A 15,034-nucleotide genomic window follows, 5' to 3' on the forward strand; every position below is an offset into this window, starting at 1 on the left:
TTTTGATTAGATTTAGAGGAGCTTATTTTTGAAAAAAAGCACAGAAAAATTAAATCATAATTACATCATTTCAATAGATTTTTTTCTTTTTTCCGCAAAAATCTTAAAGACATCAAATATTTGTTAATAGTACAAAAGTTTAGTAAAAATGGGTATATTCAATCAAATATTATAAGTGATTTGAGTTTTTAGGAGGTTTTAAATGATTTTGATGATTTTAGTAAAGTTGATATAATTTATTGTAAAATTCTTTTAAATCCAACAAAAAAACTAATAAGATTTGGATTACAGTATTTTTAACAAATCCTCCAAAATCTTTAAAAATCATTAAAATCCAAATCAACAAACTGTTTTGAATAAAAATAGAATTTAAAGATCTTTTGAAATCCATGATGGAATAACAGTTAATTTTAAAGTAGATTTTTAAATTATTAGTTTAACATAATAAATTTCAAAAGATTTTTTGAAAATTTATGAATGAATAATATAGGATTTGTAAATTTTCCATTGGGATATTAAACGACTTATTCTACAAATTGAAAAAGAACAAAACTGGTTAGAGAGAGATAGTTTATAAAAATTATTACAATAGGAATATTTGTCCGTCAATAAAATTGAGGAGGGGGGGGATACGAAATTGTAATATGCGTTTTGTAACTGTTGAGAGAGAGTTAGCAAACAAAACACATGCTATGATATGATGCGGCCCCAATCTCTCTCTCTCTATCTCTATCTCTCTCTCTTGCCCGCTTCGGCTTAATTTGTGTGTTGCTGCCCGTCTCTTCTAATTCTTTCATCTCTCTCCACAGATACATCAATTCCCTTTTTGACTAAAGTTACGCCACCCCCCCCCCCCCTTTCTCCGTTTTCTCTTTATTTCTTTCTCCCCCAACCCAACAAGTGAATCTTACTTCTTCTCTCTTTACAACAACAACAACTATCTGATTCGCTTGGATTTTTTTTAGGGTTTCTGTTGTTTTCCCTCTCTCGTTTGTGGTCTGATCAAAGTTTCGTCCTTTTTATTTTTGGGTTTTTACTGGTTTTTTTTTTGGGGGGGGGGGGAGAGAGAGAGAGAGAGAGATGGATTTGGAATCTGTCAAAGTTATGGAGAATTGGCGATCGGAGAAAGCTAATGAGACTGAGACGAATAAGAATAAGAGGAGGAAGAAGAAGAAGAAGAAGAAGAACAATGTCAGAAACAGTGAGTGTGAAGAATCTAATGGGTTTTGGGTCAAATTTAGGTTTATGGTTTGTTGCGTGCCTTCTACATCAGATGTTGATAGCTCTCTCAGTCTCTCTTCCAGCACTGGTATATCCTCCTCTTCTGGGTCTTTTCTCTCTTCTCCAATTCCAAAAACCCTTCCTTTGAGTTTGAGATGATAATGTTTTTCTTAATTTTTTTGTGGATTTTTTTTCCTATAATTGTCACAAGACTTATGTTTCCATCTAGGGTTTTTTTTCCCCCATTTGACAAACTGAGAGCAAAACCTTAATGTCGTTGTGGTTGGTTTACCTACCTTAGAGGATTTTAGCTCAACTAATTTGATATGACTTGGCTCTTTTTACAATTTTGCAAAATTGATTCCTTTCTCCATGTTGTCTTCTTGAAAGTGACGTTTTGTAGCTAAGGACATTTTGTAATTGACTGACTCTTTTTGTTTTGCTTACCAGTGGGAAGTAAGTCCGCAACTGTGAAATCAAATGATCAACCGGTTGGACCAGTTTCTTCTACAACTACAACTAGCAATGCAGAAAGCTCTTTGTCCACTCCTATGATAAGTGAAGAACTTAAGATCTATTCTCACCTCAAGAAGTTTACTTTCATTGATCTCAAGCTTGCAACTAGAAATTTCAGACCCGAAAGTCTTCTTGGTGAAGGTGGTTTTGGTTGTGTCTTTAAAGGATGGGTTGAGGAGAACGGGACTGCTCCTGTTAAGCCTGGCACTGGCCTCACTGTCGCTGTCAAAACCTTAAATCCTGATGGACTTCAGGGTCATAAAGAGTGGCTTGTAAGATCTTTCCTTCTGTTTTTTTTCTTCTTCCATATCATATATCCTCCTTTTCCACTGTTAAAACTGAGCATACAACTAAAGGTTCCTGTTTGTGTGTTTGCAGGCTGAGATTAATTATCTTGGCAATCTTCTCCATCCCAATCTTGTTAAACTGGTAGGTTATTGTATCGAAGATGATCAAAGGCTGCTGGTTTATGAGTTTATGCCCCGAGGAAGTTTGGAGAATCACCTTTTCAGAAGTAAGGAAACTACTACAGCCCTAAATTCTTTATACGCAAGTTAAATTCTTTCCTTTTATGTTTTCGATTTGGATAACAAGTTTTACAATTTAAAGATGTATTTACACCTCTTGTTAAAGTTGGAACCCTTAGACTGCATCTAGCTAAAATTGGAACATTGGTACCTTTTAGTGCAACCTTAGATGCTTTCTATTGCTTAATTAGTTGATTACATTGAACCACGGATCAATAAGTAAATCCCTTACCTCCTTAGTACTACTAGTTTTAAGATTCTGTGGTGTATAAAGTGTGTTTAAAAGGGCATAATGCTTTTGTATGATTTATCTTCTCAGTTATGATTGTTGTTAAACCTTTTTCTTTGTGAATTAACTCGTACTTCGTATTGAAGGGTCGTTGCCTCTTCCATGGTCAATTCGGATGAAGATTGCATTAGGTGCTGCAAAGGGTCTCAGTTTCCTTCATGAAGAAGCTCTAAAGCCGGTCATTTATCGAGATTTCAAAACCTCAAATATTTTACTTGATGCAGTATGTTTTCCTCTGCTCTAAATCAACATCTATATATACACGTCTGTTTCTTTGCCTCTAAACTCTTACCATTTTTCCAATTTCAGGACTACAATGCTAAATTATCAGATTTTGGTCTTGCCAAAGATGCTCCTGATGAAGGCAAAACCCATGTGTCTACTCGAGTCATGGGCACTTATGGTTATGCTGCTCCTGAGTATGTAATGACCGGTAAGTCTTGTTTTGCTTTCAGGATTTCATTCACTCATCTGCTTATTTCTTCTCTATATGATTGAATATAGAAAGTTAGAGACCGAGCTGGATACTGCCCGTTTGACATATATGCATCAATGTTCATTATTGGGTTTGAGATTAGATCTATAACTACTGTCCTTTTTTGACTCCTTAGGTCACTTGACATCAAAAAGCGATGTTTACAGTTTCGGTGTGGTTCTACTTGAAATGCTGACTGGTAGAAGATCTATGGACAAAAACCGACCAAATGGTGAACACAACCTTGTTGAATGGGCGAGACCACATCTCCTGGACAAAAGAAGATTCTACAGGTTACTTGATCCGAGACTTGAGGGTCATTTCTCCGTGAAAGGAGCTCAAAAAGTGACACAGCTTGCAGCAAAATGCCTTAGCCGTGACTCCAAAATAAGACCGAAAATGAGTGAAGTGGTGGAAGTCCTGAAGCCTCTCCCACATCTCAAGGACATGGCTAGCACGTCTTACTACTTCCAGACTATGCAAGCTGAGCGTTTGAAATCTGTGTCAGGGTCAGGGTCGGGTCGTGGATTCGGGTCAAGAAATGGGCAACCTGTGTTTCGAACTCTGTCTAGTCCTCATGGTCAAGCTGGTTCCTCCCCTTATCGTCATCAGATTCCATCTCCTAAGCCTAAAGGTGCAACTACTTAGATTTTGCACTTTCCTGTGACGTAAGCTGTAAGCAAGAACGTCTCTTCTTAACAAATGTAAAACAACAAATCGATATTTCTTAACAAAAAGAAAGGTTTATTCTGAAGAAGATCCCCAACTTGTGTATTTTACCTTTGTGACCTCATGTTTCTTCGTCTATTATTGTACTCGTGAACAATTGTCTTCTAGGGGTAATATTGTCATCATATATGCATTAGTCGTTTTCACTTTTCGCAATCGCTTCACCAATTCGTAAAACAACAACCTCATCCTCGTTAGTCATTACTACCACTAGCATAATAATAATAAGATAGTAGTACATATCAAGAAGGGGTATTGGATAATGTGGATGACATTTTGCTTTGAAAGTTTGAATTTTGTTTCCTCTTTGTGAGTTTTTGGACTTATCTACTTTGTCGCTTCACATAGATAATCGAATTATTTAAAATACAAAAAAACATGTCATAATGACTACTTTTTTTACGTGAAAATTATTACTTAGTATTATTCAATTACTGAAATAGAAGAACAATATCCATTGTCCTCATATTCCATGCGAGCCGCAAGGACCAACGACTTTTATTCAAATGAATTATTATACAATTAATTTCCTTACTTTTTGGTCGTAATTTGTTTGGTTTTAAATGTTCTTTGCTTATCTTTGATATTTTTATTAGTACTAATAATTTAAAACAATATACATTCAAGTTCAACTAGTAAAGAAGAGTAAAGGACCGTTCCAACTTTCAAGTTTCCAAAAGTTCGGTAACCCCCTCCACCTCTTTCCAACAAACACAACTTAATATTCAAACTAAATATAGATGTAATAGAACCATATTGTTATTTTTATTTCGAAACCATACACATAACAGCTACAATATAACTGCACTGTTGATTTTGTATTGGCACGCATATCTAATAATTGTTCAATAGTGACATTTTCTTTGACTTTTCAAATATGTTTCTCACTAGTCTCTACCTTTGCGAATGACATATAAAGGGCATTTGGTTATTAAAAACTAAGTATATAGTTCCTAACCAAAAAGAAGTTAAAAGAAGAGTAACCGCTAAGAAATCACAAATATTTATCAAATTTAATAATTTATTGTTCTCTCTTTTTTTTTTTTTTTTTTTTTTTTGACAGTCTACAATAATTTATTGTTCTCCAAGATATATATTACTTGACATTTCAATGAAAATGTCTACTGAATAATATAATTAATAAATAGGAAATTTCCGAGGAATATTACATGACATCTTGACATGATCACCTTCTTCCTCTTATCTATATAGATAGCCCTCCCACAAACTCACAGAGAGACAAGACAGAGGCTGATACATATAGTCCATTCATAATATTCTTCTTCTTAATTCTTTGTAAGATTTAATGGGGAATCTTTTCTGTTGCGTGCTTGTGAAGCAATCAGATGTGGCGATCAAGGAGAGGTTTGGCAAATTCCAAAAAGTTCTGAATCCAGGTCTCCAATTTGTTCCCTGGGTCATCGGTGATTACGTCGCCGGCACACTAACTCTCCGTCTCCAGCAACTCGATGTTCAATGTGAAACCAAAACAAAGGTAAGCAACACATTTAAAACACACATCTATATACAAATCTCCTTCTTCTAATTCATCTTTGATCCTGTAACAGGACAATGTGTTTGTGACTGTGGTTGCATCCATTCAATACAGAGTCTTGGTTGACAAGGCAAGTGATGCTTTTTACAGACTCAGCAATCCAACCACCCAAATCAAAGCCTACGTCTTTGATGGTATCTCCTTCTTTGTCCTTCTCAATACAGAGTATTATTATAAGTTGTTGACAAGGATAACGTGATGTGTTTTACCGGTCAAATTATATAATTCTTGTTTTGTTTCTGGGGTCTCAGTGATCAGAGCATGTGTTCCAAAACTGAACTTGGACGATGTGTTCGAGCAGAAGAATGAAATCGCCAAATCAGTGGAAGAAGAGCTAGACAAAGCTATGACTGCTTATGGTTATGAGATCCTTCAAACCCTAATCATCGACATCGAGCCTGATCAACAGGTTAAACGTGCCATGAACGAAATCAACGCCGGTGAGTCCCCAAATCTTAAAACCCTAAATCAAAAGTTGGATACTTTTTGATTAGTATTGTTGGTTAATTGGTTTTAAAATCTTCAATTGTTATAGCGGCGAGGATGAGAGTGGCGGCGAACGAAAAAGCAGAGGCTGAGAAAATCATACAGATAAAGAGAGCAGAAGGTGAAGCCGAGTCGAAGTACCTGTCGGGACTCGGAATCGCTCGACAGAGGCAAGCGATCGTGGACGGTCTGAGAGACAGTGTTCTAGGGTTCGCCGGTAACGTGCCAGGGACGTCAGCGAAAGATGTGTTGGACATGGTGATGATGACTCAGTACTTCGACACAATGAGAGATATCGGAGCAACCTCCAAATCCTCGGCGGTGTTTATTCCTCACGGTCCAGGCGCAGTTTCTGACGTGGCAACGCAGATTCGAAATGGTTTATTACAGGCCAACAATGCCTAGTAGACTTGCTCAAGTCAAAATTGTCTTCGTCTTCTCTATTAATGTTTTATATATTGTTGTCATAAGTTTTTTAATGTAACGGTGTGCTGATTGTGAATTGTCATGTTGTACCTATCTCTTTCGTGACTACAACAAACGCTTTGTATCTGATTTGGATTTTGTATTTTGTGTCTTTTTCTATTTTGACCAAAAAAAACTTCCAACTTGCGAGAGTGAAAAGTCAAATTATTGATTCGGTGGACTTCGCGGCCCATCTCATTGAAAACCTTATCAATAAACGCGTGGGCCTGATTTGAAGCCCATCTAATACAACTCTCTGCTCTACTTACTTGAACTGAATATGCAACTTTCATACCTGAACAAAAATACATTGAAAATAAAAATTGAAACCGAACACATTGTTAGGGTTTCACCACATCACCTGGAGATGATCCTTTTTCAACTTTTTTATTCTTCTACAAATCCGACAAGAAAATGGGAAAGTTCAGTAGAAGCCATTCAAACCATGAGCCATGTAGAGAAAAACAGAACGTAGAAAGAAACTAGTTAAAAAAAAAAGCTATAGCAACTTCTTCTTCCATCTCAGTTTTCAAGGCTTGAGTGCGAGAGCCAATCCAACTTTAGCATTCTTGTCAATGGCCTTTGTGTCGACTTCTCCAGAGATTGTGAAGAAGGACTTGGGCTTCCACTCGTGTTGAATGAGCGCACTGGCAATACCGGCACTGTTAACACGTGCTTTCACAGAGGTCAAGGGGTCAAGCGAGTGCTGTGTTCCCACGGTTATGGTGTTGTCTTTGTTAGAGAACCTGTGGCTCACTTCTGCTCCAACAGCAGTGTTGAACAGCGGGTTCACAATGTGATAGTAGGATGCATTCAATAGATCAAACTTCTCGTTCCTAAACAAACAATAAAACCCAAATGATATTAATAAGAAAACCAACGAGAAACCATCCAAATATCTCACTAAAAATCAACTTACACGGTAAGGGAGGCGATTAAGTCCTCCTTAGCGAAGCTTAAACCAGCGTTGATCTTGGTGAAATTGCCAGACTTGGTGTCGAATGAAATATCAGTACCAACAGCCAAGACATTGGTGCCAATCACACCAGAGAAGTTGACAGTTGGGTTCTGAGTCAATCCCATGCTTGTGCTGATACCGGCATACTCATGCAAGTATTGCACCTCAATCTGTGTATAGGAAGAGGAAAGGATAAGATTTTTTTTTTAAAAACGTGAAGTGAAGTCTCAACTGATGAAGCTTTAAAACTATACAAAGACATAGGTTCGTTCGTGTAGTGATTACAACAATACCTTGCCAGAATTTTGGTCAGGAGCCTTGAAGCTGAAGATAGACTTCAGACCAGGTGCAGCCTCATCAACCGTAGCAGTGATCAGGACCTGAAACCAATACACACAAAAACGTGTAAGGAGCGTAACCAAAACAACCAAACAGAAGTATGAAATTTGGGGTAGAGAAGAAATAAATATATACTTACGGTAGAATCAGTGCAAACTTTGAAATCAGTAGTAACGTTCTTTTGCCTGGATTGAAAAGCAACATCTCCCAACAAAACGTCACCTTTCTTAGTTCCAGTTGAGGTGATGGCCTACAAAGAAAGAAACCCAGGTTATGAGTAAAAGGATAGGCCAAAAGGATAGAAGAAATCCAATCTTCAAAAAGTAGACAGTAAACAAATTTGAGAAAGAAATGCTGATTTCGACACAAAACTCAGAAGTAAACCCCAAAGCTAATGAGTAAGGAAAATAGTAGAAGCACACTCTAGAAGAATAAGTTTCAATAAAACCGTAATCATCTATCTATAAGAATACAGAGCTGATAGATACTCAAAGATGAAGTTAATAATCAAAGAGAAGAAACTAGAAACTTACAACACCGGCAGGAGAGTAAGTGGTGATACTGAACTTCTGATCGCTGTTGTGGTCTCTGTACAGAAGATCTGCAAACAAGATTATAGCATTGAAATTGATAATCCCAGAGACCAACCAACCATGAACAAATCGAGAGTGAACCCCAGGGGAATACTCATATATATCAGCAGCAATAATAATCGAAATCCATAAACATTTGAATCTCTATAATACGCATGTATCATCTATCATCCACAAGACCGTGAAAATTTAAAGTCTAAAAACAAAGGGAATCAAAATCCCAGAGAAACGGAACCCTAATAGTAAGAAGAGATCGTCTCTGGGCACAACCAGATTCAATTTAACGAATGAAAAGATATAATACCTCTGGCTTTTTTGCCGATTTCGGTGTAGAGACCAGGACCTTTCACCATTGTTGCTTTGCTTTCTCTGTTGGGGAAGAACAAAGGAAATTGGAAGAGCGAGCTGAGGCCTGAGGGGAAGATGTGTGTGTGGGCGTCGTCTCTCTCTAGTCTCTACTTAGAGATTGAAGAAAACCCTAATTATTTTTTATTTTAAATATATATTTTCACTAATTATCTCAGAAGCAAAAAATGTTATGAGCCGTTGGATGGCCTCTCTGTTTCAGTTTCCTTATCCGCAGCCGTCCATATATATATATATATATATTTATTCCCTTCTGACCAAGACAAATTATTCTTCTATCACCTTCAATATTTTTACATGGGCTATCAAACGGCTTCGTTTACTTTTCCTTCTTTTCTTACCAATACCACGCATAAAATGAGAAAATGGTGTATTTTTTTTTGTCAACAAAAATGGTGTATTCTTTTGGAAAGGCATAATATTTTTCTTTTACTCACATATACTTATTTTCGACTTTTACACAATTCTTTCTATTTGTGGTGATTGTGATTTAAGTGACAATTTTTTTTAAAAAATATATAAAATTAAATAATAATGTTATGTTTTCATGGTTTTAACTTTTCTTTATAGTGTGATACCAGACCTGAAATAAATCTTTACCATCTTTAAGGGCACCAAATCACAAATAAAATCTTTTTCAAACTTTCCAAATAAGTTAATGTAGTTACTAGGATTCAAAAAACCAACTTGAAATTGAAAAATCTTTTACCAAAAGAAATTGAAAAATCATAGTATATGGTATAATTTCAGAGAAATCATGACGATTATTGATTCATATGTGTATCTAAGTCAACAACGATGCCTTCTGATAATAACTAGCGTCTTCACGATCACTATCTTTTAGATGCATGAGAATTAGAAACTGATTGTTTCTATTGCTAAATTCAGTTGGAAAGCTTGATCAACAATTTTTTTTTTCTATCCAAATATAGAAGAAGAAAATAAAAAACAAGGATCAATACTTTTTTTTTTAAAACAAAGAACCTGTCCACAAGTAATATATGGTGGCGTTCCATACATAACGGGGAAACTTTCTAAATATAGAAGTCAACTTTCTTTTCAAGTTTTTTATTATTATTTAAACACCAACCTTCACGTTTCTCAAACTTCGCAATACGGATTCATCTACCAAAAAAAAAGGCTTTAGGCCGAACACATATAACCACCTAAAGCCATGTTTAAAGCTTAGCTGCTCTCCATATATATATTTCAATATATATAAAAAAGATTACCCCTTTAAGAAAAAATAATTAATATAAATTGTGTTCTGTGAACAAAGGGGTAATCATATACAATGGAGACGGCTAGGCTTGTGAAGTTAGTGTGTGTGATTTGTATTGCCAGTTTGATTCCGACCATACTTGCCAATGTTGCCGAGACCGATGAGTATTGGGTAAATAAGGCCAATGAAGCTCGTAAACATACCCTTATGGCTTATCATCCTGATCCTTATGACATCGTCGACCACTTCCACGAGCGTCATTACGAGTAAGCCCTTTTATATTGTTGCATTCGACCTGATTTGTCTAGTACAAAATAGGTTTGGTTGTGATTATTATAAGAGAGTATACAGTTTTGGATTACTTATATCATTATGTTTAAATTAGGTTACAAAAACTATATTATCAAGAGTTTTTAACAAGGATTAGAATGATAGCTATGTTGATGATAATTTTTTGTGAACTAATCAAAAATGAGGAATTTGGGCTTATGATAGTTTTTTGGGTTGGTGTTTATCTTCAGCAACTCGACTGATGTCGAGGGGACCGAGGAAGACAAGGCGGTCGATTCCACGGAAGATGAGGACGTCATTGAGATGACTTCTAGTCCGACAAACAGCACAAGGCGGAGCCTAAGTGGCAAGCGCAGGGGAAGAGGAAAATGGAGCAAGCTAAAGGGACCTTGCACCGCAAGCAACCCGATTGATAAATGCTGGCGTTGCCAACCCGATTGGGCCAGGCGCCGTAAGAGGCTTGTTCGTTGCGTCCGTGGGTTTGGTTACAGGACCACAGGAGGCAAGCGCGGTCGCATCTATGTGGTCACGAGCCCCAGAGACGATGATACGGTGAACCCTAGACCCGGAACACTACGTCACGCTGTGATACAAAAAGAACCGCTATGGATCATTTTCAAGCACGATATGAGCATCAGGTTAAGCCAAGAGCTAATGATTGCTAGTCACAAGACGATCGATGCTCGTGGCGCTAACGTGCACATCGCATATGGTGCCGGTATCACGATGCAGTACGTGCACAATATCATCATCCATGGGCTTCACGTCCATCACATTGTGTCAAGCAGTGGCGGTTTGATAAGAGATTCGATAGACCACTTTGGGCAAAGAGGACAGGCTGATGGAGATGGGATCTCTATCTTTGGGGCAACAAACATTTGGCTTGACCACATTTCTATGTCTAAATGTCAAGATGGCCTCATTGACGCTATAATGGGCTCCACCGCAATCACCATCTCTAACTCTCATTTCACCCACCACAACGATGTGAGCCTTCACCTTGAAAGCCTAATTAATTTGATCATGATACGATTAGCTATTGACTACACAAGTTAACTAAATGAACTTGTTATGTTTTTGGGTTTGTCTTTAGGTGATGTTGCTCGGTGCACAAGACCACAACCAGGATGACAAGAAGATGCAAGTCACAGTGGCTTACAACCATTTTGGTAAAGGACTCGTACAGAGGATGCCTAGGATCCGATGGGGTTTCGTCCATGTTGTCAACAATGACTACACTCATTGGGAGCTTTACGCGATTGGAGGTAGCCAAGGTCCTACCATTCTCAGCCATGGAAACCGTTTCATCGCTCCTCCTCACAAACAACATTACAGAGAGGTACACGATATTTCTCGATATGTGCATATTACATCAAATAAAAGTTTGAGGTTTAAAACTAATAGAAACATGTGTAATATATAGGTGACAAAGAGGGATTATGCTCCAGAAGCTGAATGGAAAAACTGGAACTGGAGATCCGAGAAAGATTATTTCTTGAACGGAGCATATTTCAGACAATCTGGAAATCCTCATTTCAAGTGCTCGCACTCAAGGCAACAGATGATAAAACCCAAACATGGTGTGGCCGTTTCAAAGCTTACAAAATACGCCGGAGCATTGGATTGTCGGGTCGGAAAAGCATGCTAATATATATAACTCACTACTACCTTTTTCTCTTGTATCCTAGGCCTTTCTATATATATATAAGAAATGAAAAACAAAAATCATGGGGTAAAATTGGAAATGGTTCTTAAGCTATAAAAGTCTCTGTGTGTAAAGAATATATGCGAACGGCAGGATACTTTGTAACTTTAATTTGTTTGTGTATGTTTGGTTGTGTGCTCATTAATTTTTGCTTCTTTTTTTTTTTTGTGTGTTGCAAATATGAAACACCAATGAAAAAAAATCTAATTAAGGCAATCATTTTTTTAAAAAACAAAGACTTGATTTTTAGACTGCCTACTATATATACCGAATAATATAGTTTTAAGAGATATCTATATTATTATTGATTAGTATTGTTCAGTGACACGCAGCGCAATTTCTAATTGAAAATCTCGAGCAATGATACTGGCGTACTGCCGAAATCTTCGAAAGATCTTTACCGAAACGTTAAAGATCTTCTTCATTGCTATAGGCTTGACATTAATTATTTTTATCATGGTCATATTTAACAATATCATTAAAACGGTTCAACCATGAAAAAGAATGACAAATAGCACCAGTTACTAGTTAGTGTTATGGTGATTCATGCAGCATTTACATAATAATAATAAAACAATTTCGATAAGATATTGCTGTTAATGTAGAAAGATCTCAGCATTCTTATTTCCTCTTAAATCCGCGATTTGAATTTTTATGGTTAATCATAGTGAAAAGGAGATATACTTATTTACATAATATGTTTTTTTCCAATTTAAAGTGTATAAATGTAATTAATTTCCAATAGTTCTTCCAGATATGATTTGTTTTGTTTTTTTTTTCGTTAAGAGTAATATTTTTCAAATTTGAACAGAATCGAAATATGGTACTCCTTCTGTTTCAATATATTGGATGTTTGACACCTCTACTGGAATCACATGCAATCAATTTCAAATATCTTCCTTTGCAGATGGTTGACCCGGGGAAAACTAATTACAAGCATACAATGCTTTTTAAGTTTTCGATTGTTCCCTAAACTCCGTCAATTTTTCTGGAAAACTTATGATAACAAGATAATAAAACTTTTCTGTTAGTTCTCTTATTTGTTTCTTGGTTTTGGCCAAACTCTAATACTTTAATTTTTAATTTACTTTAAAATTATCAAAAGTGTTAACAAAAATTATGATAGACGATGGCGATATAACATTTGAAAAACTAAAACTTGGTCAAAATTTTATTTTTAGTATTTTCAACCAAATACAACATGGACATGCTAAATTACAAAAATGTTTGTTACGTACACAGTCAAATCATTGATACATACATACATATATTGTATGTTGAATGCGTCTGTGTGTGACAAGATTTTTTCTCTTTTCACTATTATGATTTTTATTTTGTTAATTAAAAAGGTTACTAGATATAATAAATCTGCCAATTCTCTTGTTCTAAGTTTTCTTGAGCAACTTCACAATGCGTTTAATGGTAAACATGAACTCTTCCTCTTTCTCCGGAACCACCGAGTTATATGCATTCTCCTTCCACGCTCTGTAGAAAAATGATTCTTTTTCAACGAAAATGTTTGCTTCGTTAGCGTTGTACTTACCGTTCTTGATAGAATCTGTCATCTCATTAAGCAGCGATTCAGATTTCACCAAAGAGCTCAATTCGCTTTTCATATCACCGCTTGATGTCTTCTTCAACGTTTTCAACTCTCCAAGCATTTTTTTCGCCTTCTCAATTTCCTTTAGAAGATTGGCTTTGGACTCTTCTTTCATCAGTTCACTTTTTTCTTCTCCTTTTAATTTTTTCAAAGTTTCGGGTTTGACATCGCTGAGCTTCACTAGCCTCACGTCTCTCGCTGCTGCTTCATCGATGTTCCATCCTAGTGTGATGACTAGGGCCACGATTAGGCCTGACAGTACAAAAGATTTCTTTGCCATTGTATTGTTGTTTCAAGTTTGAGACAAATCTTTTTTTTTTTTTTTTTTTTTTTTTTTTTTTTTTTTGAAAAAGGCTTTAAGTTGAGACAAACCTACCTGCCTCAAATATATGAGAGGACTGAAACTTAATTTCGGTGGTAGCCCTTTACGCGGAAATTATTATCCAAAAGTAGAGCTAGGTTAAATTTGATCATGTTTTATTATAGGTAAACTAAAATGCTATTAATTTTTGGATTAGCCAAGTTTAGAAAATATTTCGCAAATTTTGTGGATAACCAAAGAATGTTGAGCAACCGAGAGTCAATACAATTCTTCTTTGACCATCAATACGTACATATACTATTTTTAGTCACAAGTAAATGGTATAAGATACCCCAAAAAACAAAACAAATGAACTCACATCTCTTCTCGCCGCTTTTCCTTTAACAAATTATTTGAATCTAAAAGTTCAAACTGATTTGTTAAGGGGAAGATTGAGCTTTAAACCATGGCAAAGATCTCCTTCTTGCTTTTCGCTATGGCCCTTATCGCCTTTCTCCACGCTTACGAAGCTCGCCACGTGGCAAAATTCGACGAAGCAGCATTTGTAAAAGACTTGCATAAAGCCGAGGCCATGATCGAGGAAGAGGTAAAGGCCAAAAGAATGAGCATTCAAGGTTTGACATCTGAGGTGAAAACTTTGAGCAAATCCAAAGCGGTGTTGAGTGAACTTGGAACCGCTTACAAAAAGGATATGAACTTAAAGCCTTACGAAAAGAAACTCAAAAAGATCAGCAGGGTTGCCACCCTTAAGAAAGCACCACCAGCTATTGCGAAAAAGAAGAAGCCTGTATCCATCATCCAATCGATTTTGAAGGACTTCGGATTAAACGGAGGGAAAAATTGACACACAAACGAACACAAATAAAATAATAATTAGGGTATGATTATTGTTTTCATGTGTTGAAAGGGGGTTTGGACTTGTCCATGGAGTTTAGCTTTACAAGTGAGAGGAGCGAATAATTCTCACATATTTGGTACATTAGTTGCATCATATTGTATTGTACCTAATACAATTGAATGAAATATTAATACTACATTATTACTAGTGATATCATAATATTTTCCATACGATTTTTTAAAATTAACAGTCTGTGGATACAAAAGTTCACAAATAAAAAAACAAAACACCCGAACAATAACTTAGAAAATAATGAAAAGACGATTGTTTATATGAATATATATTCAGATCAAAACATGAAATATACAGTACAGATAAAAACGTTTTGCTATATCCCTCAACAGAATCATGTGCTATCCAACAAAATCTTTAATCTTCTGTGACTTTTATATCTACTCATGCCAAATTTAGACGAAGTAGAGATACACGTACACTAGTATGATTGTTTAGTATTTAATTTCTGTTTCATTAAAAAAT

At 36.1% G+C, this 15,034-nt stretch overlaps 6 protein-coding genes across 6 annotated transcripts; 4 read left to right on the top strand and 2 right to left on the bottom strand.

Moving 5' to 3' along the window:
- Positions 1–546: 546 nt before the first annotated feature.
- Positions 547–3,905, top strand: LOC104763828 (serine/threonine-protein kinase PBL35). The gene is made up of 6 exons (XM_087473743.1): positions 547–1,309; positions 1,672–2,009; positions 2,116–2,251; positions 2,640–2,776; positions 2,863–2,986; positions 3,165–3,905. The coding sequence occupies exons 1-6, from the start codon at positions 1,081–1,083 to the stop codon at positions 3,674–3,676; spliced, it is 1,476 nt and encodes a 491-aa protein (XP_087329869.1). The 5' UTR covers positions 547–1,080; the 3' UTR covers positions 3,677–3,905.
- Positions 3,906–4,738: 833 nt separating this feature from the next.
- LOC104787177 (hypersensitive-induced response protein 3) lies at positions 4,739–6,542 on the top strand. The gene is made up of 4 exons (XM_010513027.3): positions 4,739–5,252; positions 5,326–5,446; positions 5,564–5,752; positions 5,848–6,542. The coding sequence occupies exons 1-4, from the start codon at positions 5,064–5,066 to the stop codon at positions 6,201–6,203; spliced, it is 855 nt and encodes a 284-aa protein (XP_010511329.1). The 5' UTR covers positions 4,739–5,063; the 3' UTR covers positions 6,204–6,542.
- A 13-nt stretch (positions 6,543–6,555) lies between these two features.
- LOC104788572 (mitochondrial outer membrane protein porin 1) lies at positions 6,556–8,783 on the bottom strand. Its single transcript, XM_010514636.3, has 6 exons — positions 8,458–8,783; positions 8,094–8,161; positions 7,700–7,810; positions 7,515–7,601; positions 7,183–7,391; positions 6,556–7,099 (listed from the first exon to the last, which is right to left on the bottom strand). Exons 1-6 carry the CDS (start codon positions 8,504–8,506, stop codon positions 6,793–6,795), a joined length of 831 nt encoding a protein of 276 aa, XP_010512938.1. The 5' UTR covers positions 8,507–8,783; the 3' UTR covers positions 6,556–6,792.
- Positions 8,784–9,507: 724 nt separating this feature from the next.
- On the top strand, positions 9,508–11,878 carry LOC104789389 (putative pectate lyase 7). The gene is made up of 4 exons (XM_087475267.1): positions 9,508–10,007; positions 10,263–11,019; positions 11,126–11,371; positions 11,456–11,878. The coding sequence occupies exons 1-4, from the start codon at positions 9,814–9,816 to the stop codon at positions 11,678–11,680; spliced, it is 1,422 nt and encodes a 473-aa protein (XP_087331393.1). The 5' UTR covers positions 9,508–9,813; the 3' UTR covers positions 11,681–11,878.
- A 1,002-nt stretch (positions 11,879–12,880) lies between these two features.
- Positions 12,881–13,703, bottom strand: LOC147949410 (uncharacterized). Its single transcript, XM_087475764.1, has one exon. It carries the CDS (start codon positions 13,615–13,617, stop codon positions 13,123–13,125), a length of 495 nt encoding a protein of 164 aa, XP_087331890.1. The 5' UTR covers positions 13,618–13,703; the 3' UTR covers positions 12,881–13,122.
- Positions 13,704–14,015: 312 nt separating this feature from the next.
- LOC104790133 (uncharacterized) lies at positions 14,016–14,708 on the top strand. Its single transcript, XM_010516193.3, has one exon. It carries the CDS (start codon positions 14,105–14,107, stop codon positions 14,501–14,503), a length of 399 nt encoding a protein of 132 aa, XP_010514495.2. The 5' UTR covers positions 14,016–14,104; the 3' UTR covers positions 14,504–14,708.
- Positions 14,709–15,034: the final 326 nt, after the last annotated feature.

This window comes from Camelina sativa, chromosome 1, assembly GCF_030686135.1.
Source record: "Camelina sativa cultivar CO46 ecotype springtype chromosome 1, ASM3068613v1".
NCBI classification, from domain to species: Eukaryota; Viridiplantae; Streptophyta; class Magnoliopsida; order Brassicales; family Brassicaceae; genus Camelina; species Camelina sativa.